Source organism: Microtus oregoni, unplaced genomic scaffold, assembly GCF_018167655.1.
Source record: "Microtus oregoni isolate MIOR12 unplaced genomic scaffold, Mior012 000064F_ref0000363, whole genome shotgun sequence".
NCBI lineage: Eukaryota > Metazoa > Chordata > Mammalia > Rodentia > Cricetidae > Microtus > Microtus oregoni.
In genome coordinates, this window is record NW_024543874.1 from 9,836,621 (window position 1) to 9,846,401 (window position 9,781).

At 53.5% G+C, this 9,781-nt stretch overlaps 1 protein-coding gene across 12 annotated transcripts; it reads right to left on the reverse strand.

Moving 5' to 3' along the window:
* Positions 1-352: 352 nt before the first annotated feature.
* Positions 353-7,058, reverse strand: LOC121439909 (zinc finger and SCAN domain-containing protein 2-like). Of its 12 annotated transcripts, none has more exons than XR_005973305.1 (6): positions 6,822-7,058; positions 6,267-6,314; positions 5,912-5,994; positions 4,010-4,854; positions 3,711-3,853; positions 353-2,452 (listed from the first exon to the last, which is right to left on the reverse strand). XR_005973305.1 is itself a non-coding variant. In XM_041640528.1 (5 exons), the coding sequence occupies exon 3, from the start codon at positions 4,824-4,826 to the stop codon at positions 4,215-4,217; it is 612 nt and encodes a 203-aa protein (XP_041496462.1). In that variant the 5' UTR covers positions 4,827-4,854; positions 6,275-6,314; positions 6,822-7,057; the 3' UTR covers positions 353-2,452; positions 3,711-3,853; positions 4,010-4,214. The 12 variants fall into 12 exon arrangements, 10 of the variants coding, with proteins under 10 accessions (XP_041496462.1, XP_041496458.1, XP_041496459.1 ...); XR_005973304.1 differs by lacking the exon at positions 6,822-7,058 and adding an exon at positions 6,690-6,734; XM_041640528.1 differs by lacking the exon at positions 5,912-5,994 and having other exon boundaries at positions 6,275-6,314; positions 6,822-7,057.
* Between the last annotated feature and the right edge of the window lie 2,723 nt (positions 7,059-9,781).

The following is a 9,781-nucleotide window of genomic DNA, read 5'->3' on the forward strand; positions in this document are numbered from 1 at the left end:
ACTCGAATCTTCTTGGTGGCCCAGCGCTTGGGAGCCAGTAGGAGTCACCTCAAAGCCTCTGGGCAGGAGTTATTCCACTGTGGACTGAGAGTGATTGGGAGATGCTGGGGTCTGTTACCCAGACCCCAATAGTGACCACTGACTGGACAGGGAGGCCTATACTAAGTGCAGTGGTTGGTGATCTGCTTCCTGTAGTCTTTGGCTACTATTCCACTTTGAACACAAGTCCATGTCACCTTGAAGGAACTCTCCCACAAGTGATGGAGGCTAAGAAACAGGCTGAAAGAGAAGCCACAACCCTCTTCCCAGCTATGTACCCCAAAGACTGCTCCACATACCAACTGTGGTAGAGAACTTTTATTTGAGTCAGCTCCGACAGATGTCAGGAACCTCAGGAACATCCAATGTGAACATCCATTCAAGTGCACTCCTGTGTATCATGGTGCGTGTTGAGGGGCGGGGTGTCCCTTCTGCTTCTACCCTGAGGCTCTCGAGCATCTGTTATTGATCCAAGGAGCCAGCCCACCACTCAACCTAATGCACTGCTAGCTACACGTGTGCTCCACCCTTTCTTCCCTCCCGCTACCACCCCAGCCTCCAACATTAATTTCATCAGCCCGTTGACAAGTGTTTTCCTGAGAGTTAGGAGCCCAGCCCTGTGCTAGACCCACCTGGATCTGAAGAAGAAATGACAGCCCCTTGCCCTCAGGGAGCTCACAGTTTAGTTGGGGGTTCGAGGTGCACATGTGTACAAACAGCACACATACATACGACACAGAAGCAGTGAGCACAAGACTACACATCACAGTACACAAGGGAGACGCCGCGTGTTAACGCGAGTGTGGTACAGAGAGAGCAAAGGCCAGGTGGGCTGGGAGGCTCAGCCCTGGCGAATAAGGGGGGGAAGTCTGGCGGGGGGGGGGATGAAGGTTTCAGAGCAGAACGGGGAAGGCATGACAGAGTTACAGCAGGGAAGAGACAAGCTGGGCAATTAGCTGAGGGGCATGGCGAGGTCTCCTCTAGATTAGCCAAGGAAAAGAGGTGCGTGGAAGCTCCTGGGGTGTGGAGACTGCCTCCCCTGCACTCAGTGACCCCAGAATAAGGCATAGGGATTCATTAAGAATGTGCATGGGAGATGCAGGCAGTAAGACCCCAGGTTAGAAATCCACAGGTTTCTAGCAAGTCCTAGTACAGGAAAGGGAGACCCTCCTTTCCTAATGAGTGGTTCATTCTGGGGAAGAGAAACATCTGTGCCCCGACCCAGTTGACTTGCTCACTTGCGAAGACAGGAGTCCTTGACCAACAGTGACCCAAGACCCACACCCCCTACCTGTACCCCTGCTTACTTATGGGACATACACAACTCCTCCACAAGTTTCTCCCTCTGCCTATACCCAGGGCTTCTGGTGCTTTCTCCCCTCACATTCCCAGGTGATGCCTGCCTGGAGCAGACACCTGGCCAGCCAAGAGGCCTGATCGGTTGCATGTGGCTAAAGGAAACAGGATCCCTACTCCTTGGGGCAGACACAGAGCAAATGATTCACCAACCCTTCAGCAGTCCAGCCTTCCCTTGAGACTCCACAGTGAAATCAGAGCCAAGGTCAAGCCGGGCTTTCTAGCCTTACAAGGCTCCATTGTAAAATCTCACAGTGTGTCAGTCACAGAAAGGGAGAAGGCAGACAAGCCCAGGAGCCTTGGGCAATGCTGGGGGAGGGAGATCGGGTTCTAGAAACCAGATGTATTGCTAGATTGGGAGGACGGGATGGACAGACTAAAAGGGGCTCAGCCTCAGAAGTCTTTATTCCCAAACAAGAAGAGACCAGGAGAGACACACCTGTATGGAGTAAGAAAAGGATGGCAGATGAACCGCCCAGGGCTGAGGTCTTCAGTCTGGAGTCACGAGGCTCCTGAGACTCCCTGGCATTGTGAGAGCTACATGAGTATGTAAATTCTCCTAGAAGGGCCACAGCCTCCATCAGAATTTAAAGGGTCACATGTCCCCGAAGTCTTAACCATTCTAGTTCAGAAAGGGCACAGTAGCCTTTGGGTGCGGCTCACATCTTGAGGGAAGTTTTGTCTCTCAAGCCAGGTCTGCCATCAACTTGCTGTGATAACTCAGACCGGTCACTTCTTATCTCTGCCCTTCAACCAAGTGGTGGGCAGGGCTGGAAGAGAGAAAGCCAGCTCTCCACACAGGCGCTATCTCCACACCTGAGTTGAAGTCTAGGGTCAGGAAGCCAAAAGGAGGCTTGACCAGCTGTAAGTTTTCCACCTAGGCCTGGACCCAGCCTCTACTTGCCAGCTTTACCAACACGGGGCACCTCCAGAGGTAAGTCTTCTGAGGAGACACATTCTCATGCCAGGATGCCAGGACACCATGGGACTTCATTTTTGGTCTCCATGCACAGATATGCCCTGCATGTCCTGGGCCATGAGGTCCTGACCATTGTGTCTGTTCATGGAAACAAAGAGATCATGGTCAGTACATTGTAGTAACATGGCCCTGCCTGTGCACCCATCCGGACTATGGGGGCACATTCACATGGCCCACTCTGAATCTATCTGGAACTTCAAGACAATCCTCCTGCCACCACCCACCAAGATACTGCCAAGATTCTTAGCCATTTCACACATGAGATAGCTGAGCCCTGATACTCGAGTAACTGGCAAGCTCCTGACATCTCAGGACCATATTTATTTTCTGTCACCAAATCCTAGTCCACATTGCAATAACCACCAAGGACCTCAAGCTGAGGCCAGGGCTCCAGAGGAGTCACACAGCAATGAGGTAGGACAGAGAGCAAAGGGAGTGGACAGGCCTCCAGCACCATGCCCGGGCTCGGGGGACAGGGTCCCTATCAGAGCCCCCCCCCCACATCCTAACTTCATGCCCCCAGCACCTGACAAACCCGGCAATGCCTCTGCTCACATGCCCAAGTTCTCTCCACTGCATTTTCAATAACTCAGCAACAAAGCTGAAAGATTTTCAGGTCCAAAATCCCCAACGAAGCCCAGACTTGACCTACCGTAGCACTAATTATTAACTGTGATTTGGAACAAGCTTGGGGAAATCTTGGTTTCCTTGTCTGTCAGATGGCAGAAAAGGCCAGAGCCTCAGAGTAACAACCTGGAGACAGGGGTCCTGGAAGCCCCCAGTTGTCATTCTTACCAGGGACCTTGATCAACCATCCTAGCTGAGGCCTCCATCGTCCTTCCCTGGATGAACCTCAAGGCTCTCTGCCTCTCCAGGTGCCTTCCAGGGCTTCTGTTCTCATCCTAAATCACTGGTCTGAGCTCACTGCACTTACTACAAATGTTTGGTGTCTCTTCCTCCGAACACAAAGTCCTTTGTGGAACAAACCCTAACCCTTGCCATCTTGAAGGCCTCCTTCTGCACACAGCAATTCTGTCTCTAGGACCCAGTGCAAGGCCTTCAAACCCCCTTAGGTGAATCCAGTCATTTTCCCGACCCAGGGATGTCCCTACTGGAGCCGGCATGTCTGTGCAGACATACTGACTGACACCCTATCACAGGCACCAGAGTGGGCTTCCAAGTGCCTGGACCTGAGGTCTTTCCAAGAGAGGAGCAGAGCACAGCTCAGAGCTAATTGGTAAAACTCTCTGGACAAGCGACGTCACCCTCTGCTAACAGCTGAACCTCACAACCCCCAGGGAAAAGAAAAAGTCTCTCATCTTCATCCCCAACTTACAGGTAAGCAATTGAGACATGGAGTGAAATGGCTTCTCGAGGCCACCAGGCAGTGGTTACAGGAGGCTGAGGCTTTGGGGACCAAGCTTTGGCCGGGAGACTGTGGAAAGTGGCCCTCTCCGAGTCGTTTTCAAGTCTGAGGTGCTGGGAATGAAAATGAGGTAAGCAAGAAGTTAAGTCATGGAGACCAACACAGGCCTAATGGGCCGCTCCTGACCTGGAGAGCCAACACCGCACACCCACTTCCCAGGCCCACCACTCCCACAACCATGGGACTCAGGTCAACCCTATGGGGCTCACCTGCTCTAGGAGCCTGAGGAGGCAAGCCAGGTGCCCAAAGCAGATTCATGCAGCCAGCCAAAGGGTCCAGGGAGAGGAAGGAAAGGGGATGGCTCAAGCCCTTTCAACACCCCACCTCTCTCCCATAAACCCATCCAGAGAGGGGGCAACTCAGCACCCTTGGTTGTGACTCCTGAATTGGAGGCAGTTGATGGTGGCAGGCCTTTCATAGCACGCGGCCTAAATGGGCCGCCTGGCTCTCAGGCCCATGACCATGGCTGCGCTGGTGGGCCTTGAGCGAGCCCTCACGCGCGAAGCTCTTGCCGCAGCGAGGGCAGAAGTAGGGCCGCCGCTCCCCGAAGACACCTGGACGGCGCGGGTGCGGCGTCGGCATACGCGCGTGGGTGCGCTGGTGGTTGAGCAGAAAGCGCGGCTCACGGAAGCAGCGACCACACTGGGCACACTGGTGCGGCTTTTCGCCGCTGTGGATGCGCTGGTGCGTGAGCAGGTTCTGCTTGAGGCTGAAGCAGCGGCCGCACTCGGGGCAAGGGAAGGGCCTCTCTCCGGTGTGTGTGCGCTGGTGCACCTCCAGGTTGTGTTTGACGCTGAAGGCCTTGCCGCACTCGGGACACACGAAGGCGGCGGTGCGACCGGCCCCCACGTGTGCCTTCTGGTGCCGCACCAGGCTGGGCTGCTGGGAGAAGGTCTGGCCGCACAGTGGGCAGCGGTGGGACTGTTCCTCCGCCGGGTGGTGAATAACCAGACCTTGATCGTCTCCTAAACTCTCCTCCCCGTCCCCCGTAGGAGACCCTCCCCTGGAGGACACCAGCTCTGTCATGGGCGCTTCCAGATACAATCACCAGTCCCTGTAGAAGCAGAAGCAGAGAGAAGGATCAAGAAAGACCCAGGCTCAGTCGTTCTCCAACCTTTTGAATCACTCACTTCCAACAAACCCCAGCTTCGTTTCATCAGCCAGTTGTCCTCGGCTCTTCTCACCAGCCATTACCTCCTAGACCCCCCTGCCCTCTCTGGCATCCCCTTGCAGTCTGCTGCCTAGCCCTGTGCCCTTCATCATCACCCTGGAATAGGGTGGTCATGCTACCTCTGACTCCGAACCCAGCACCTCAAGAACAGAAGCTACCTTCCGTTACAAAAACACATCAATCCCCATGCCTGCAACACAGAAAGCATGGGCTAAATATTGTTGGGGAATTCTCAAGAGCAGCTTCTCCGTTCAGATGCCCAAGGGTAGGAGGTGACCTGAAACCTGCAGGAAGGAAGGTCACCAATGGCTTAAAGAAGGAAGCAAAATAAACCCCCATAAACTTGAAAGTGACCTCCCTTGGTTAAACATTAAAGGTAGTCCCTCTGTCTAACAAGACGAATCATACACTTGAAACGTTGCAGGTCACTGAGCCAAAGCGAGAGCTCCCAACCAGCCAGGTCTGGTCCATAGGCTGAGCATCACAGTCAGTGCTCAGCAAACATCCCCAGCACTGTGCTCCTTGCAGGCATGTTTTAAAGACTGTCATCCCAGGTCACTCGTTATGTCCTTCTGAAACAGTTTCTCACTGCCCTCACAACACCCTTGAATAAGGGGCAAAGCAGTGTTACCGAGCCCAGGTTTGTAAATGGAACAATTGAAGCTGTAGGAAACCAACATACTTGTCCAAGGTCACAAGGCAAGGTGAGCCAGGACTAGGCCTCCTGACTCACTCTTGAAAACAATTCCATATATTAGCTGCTCAGCAACTAAATACCCCTTCACACACGAATGCACGCACGCATGCATGCATTTATGCACACCTACCTACCTCAGCCTCCACAAATCCATCCATTCTCAAAGGGTCTCTGCTCCTATAGGGCACAGTGTCTTGCCACCACTCCCATGCCTTATAGGGCATTGGGACCCACTTCACTCACCCCTGCTTCAGAGAAGCTTGCTCAGGGTTCCCCTCAAATCTCCCTGCAGGTCTTCTCCACTCTTCCAGCCTCAGTCAATTTACCTGTCTCAGAGACAACCTCTCTTACCCCCACCTTCAGGCCAGGGTGGAACTGGTACCCTGGAGCAAGGGACTAGGACCCATTGCCATGCTTCCACCCATAATCCCTCCCCAGACAGCTGTGCTGGCATTTGCAAAGTCCCCTTGGCCAAGCTGAGCCTGGTCACTGAGCAACCTCCCTGCTTCCCCTACTAGACCTCTGACCAGGCCCAGAAGGTCCAAGGCCATGGTTCTGCCTCCCTCCCCCAAGTTCCTCCATCAGGTGCCACACTCACAGCCCAACCTGCTCCACTTCTGCAGTCTTCAGCAGCTTTTCCCTCGGTCTGAGCAGCCCAAGGAAAACACAGTTAAGTCTCCCGCAGCGCTGCGCCCCTGCTTCCCCGCCCCCATAAGGCTGAAAAGCCTCCTGCAGTCAAACCGCTGCATTAATCACAAGAGCTCACCCCACCCGGCACGACTCCTTCTCACAGTCTTGCCAATTTCAGGGGTCCGAGAGACCCTGGAGAAATGTGATGTATAGCAACCCCACCCCCAGGAACGTGCACAGGCTGCTACCCAGTTGCCGCAGCCCACCAGGCCGGGCTGCCAGCCCCAGCTGCTAAAGGAATGCATGCAATCCACCCACCCCCCCGTGCCCGCAGCGCCCCCCAAGGGACCGCGCGATCCCGAGTAAACAAGTAATTAAGTCTTGACACTACCACTCCCAGAAAGAGCTGCATGGCTCCGGGCAAATACGGTAGCCCGCAGTGACCCGCCCCCAAGGGTCCCGCGCTGGCCTCAATAAATACGGTAACCTCCCTTCCAGTCTGGGGCCCTAGCCAGGGACTCACGTGGAGCCTCCTCTGGAGCCCTTGTCTCTGCTGCAGCGCCGCAGTCGCCAGCGTCGCCGCAGCCGCACAGCAGCCCCGTGAGGCTGGGAGGTCTAACTCGCCAACAACCTGGCTGGCTGGGAAAAGGGAGGCAACAAGCGCTGCGCCTGCTCAGGAAAGGAAAGGGTCCAGATTCTGGGGCATGCCTTGCCTGCAGGAGGGGTTACCCTAATGGTCCAACACCCCCCACCCCCAGCCAGCTCCCTTTCCGGAGAAATGCCATCTTGGTCTCCCTCATCCCTAAGCAGAAGCAGACTGGCCAGCCCCCGGACCTGACCCAAGCAGGCTGAGTCTCTGGGAACAGGGGATCAGTCCCAGAGAACAGGGGAGCAAGAAGGAAGAGACGCAGGGGACCCAGTGCTGGAAAGTCTCAGAATCACCAGAGCTGAGTCTATTGTGATCAAGCCAAAGGTGTCCCCTAAGAAGCGCTGCTTCTAACCGCCGCCCCCACTTCCCCCACCAGAAATACAAGTCTTTACTTCCAGAACTAGAGACAGAGACAAGTGGATCTCTGGAGTTCCCCAGAAGTACAAGTCTTTACTTCCAGAACTAGAGACAGAGACAAGTGGATCTCTGGAGTTCGAGGCCAGCCTTGTCTACATATTGAGTTCCATGCCATATATACTGTGGCTCTATCTCAAATGAAAGAGAGAGAGAGACAGAGAGACAGACAGAGAGAGCGAGCATCCAGAGAAGCAGCAGCAGGTGCAAAAAATAGCACTAAATTCCAGTTTCCCACTGCTCTTTAATAATACCGCTTGCCTGTCCATACCCTTGGCTTTTTAAACCACTGTTTCCCATGTATTAGCTCATGGGAACTTCCAATAACAATTTACATCTATAAAATGGGATAATTATAATATCTTATTATAATATTTTATTATCCTGTTTTATAGATGGGAAAAGATTTTTAAAATAAAACCCAAGGTAACTTTTCCCAGCACCCACATCTTTATAAAAGTAGTAAAGGCCAGCTAAGAAAGGGTCTTAGAGTCCACACAAGATTGATAGGGAACAGACCTGAGAGAGAGGGAATGTCAAGGTTATAGTCACTAGAGAATAACTGATTGAGTTTCTCTGTGACCCCTTGGTAGCTGCCACACAGAGAAATCAGGCTTCCCAGGATCAGGTAGAGCTTTTTCTAACAGGTTCTAGGAATGGCTGATAGGGAGAAAAACTGCACCATGGGCTTTGGGCAGCTCAGATCCCATGAGGGTCCTCCCTGCTTCATAGGCGCAAGTGTCCAGTGCGCTTGCAGAACTCTTCCAGAGGGCTGTGAGACACTGAAAACATCCTCTCGTTCGGAACGCTAGACCCGGAAGTCATGCCTACCTTTCAGTTTCCTTAGGACCAGTGTGTCAGCAGGCCCCGCTTGACTCATTCTGGAGAGCCCACGTCTCCACAATCAGCCCCCTTCCCATCCCTGCGGTCAGTGATGTAGGCAAGCAGTGGCATTGCCATCTGACATGGGAAAGGGGGTTGGTGTTCGACTTGTCCACCAGGTCGTGCTCTGCAGAAGGCTGGTCCTGGCCTCAGGCCTGTTGTCTCCTCTGCTGTCTGCTCTAAGGATAGATAGCACAGCACTGCCAACTTCAGTTCTGATTCTTCCTTTGTAAAGTGGTTCAGAGAATATCAAAGAGGTGGCATCAGATCGAAGACAAGCTCATACTTGTCCTAGAGGTTCACAGTGTGGGGCACTCTGCAGCATTGCAGAGATTAAGGGGTACACAGGTGCCTGGGGCCAGCCAGTCAGCCAGCTATCAGTCAGTCATCCATGGAGAAGGGCATACAGAATGAAAGAAGGGTAAAAAGCTCCAAGACAAACTGTAGATGAAGAGAAACAGGTCATAAGAGCTAGTGGGATGAGCATAAAATAGGGCCAAGCACTCAAAACTAATAAGTCTCTGTGCCATGATTGGGGAACTGGTTGGTGACCCAAGAGAAAGCCCACGTCACATGGCAGCCAGTCCATTAGCAAGGAAACGAAACAAGACAAGGCTTTCTATCCCATCCTCTACTAGGTAAGTGGGTACAAGCCTGCGGTGGCCCTGAGGCCAAGTTTGCAAAAGGCTGCATCAGTTGGATGGGGCTGGATCCTGGACCCATGCTTGTCTTCTGTGAGGAGCAGGCTGAAGGCTGAGTCCTGGACCCATGCTTGTCTTCTGTGAGGAGCAGGCTGAAGGCTGAGTCCTGGACCCATGCTTGTCTTCTGTGAGGAGCAGGCTGAAGGCTGAGTCCTGGACCCTTGCTTGTCTTCTGTGAGGAGCAGGCTGAAGGCTGAGTCAGATAACCTAAGGTCCATGATGAGCAGCTGGTCATTGATAAACAACAAAAGCAGCAAGTTCGACAGCAAAGGGGAGCTGTCCATTGCCAGGGGAACTGAGTTTCATCTCTTCAGCAGGCCACAGGAGAACTGGGGACACTTAGGGAAGACCAAGGTTTTCAAAATCAAGTACAATGACCTATGACAGGTCAGTGCCATGCTCGCAACGGCATTTTCTAGGTAAGCTGTGGCAGCACAGAGCTGTGGGTGGGGATGGAGGACAGGGGATGCCATCTAGAACCCTGGGTCTCCTAGGGGAATGACAGGAATGAAGGCTGAATTTTGGCTGAGTCACATCTGTCTGCCCCTTTCATGTGCAAGCACCTGCCCCCAGCCCAAGCTCATCTTCGTGTGCTGTGGCCAACACAAGACAGTGTGACTGCATTCTGCGTGCATGGTCATGCTTTCTTTATCCAGGCAGGACAGTGACCCACATGTGGCTACCACCATGTAAGGGTCATGAAGCTGCTGGACTCTAGAGCCTAACAAAGGTGTGTGGATCCTTTCTGTGTGGGTGGAAAAGCTGACTCGGCCAGCCCTGCTCGAGCTTTGTGTTGTATTCACCCTGAGGCACGGCAGACAGGTGAGTCAGGAAGAC

Excerpts from the sequence above, each read along its gene's own strand:
- LOC121439909 (XM_041640526.1), bottom strand. The coding sequence starts at position 4,826 with ATGACAGAGCTGGTGTCCTCCAGGGGAGGGTCTCCTACGGGGGACGGG.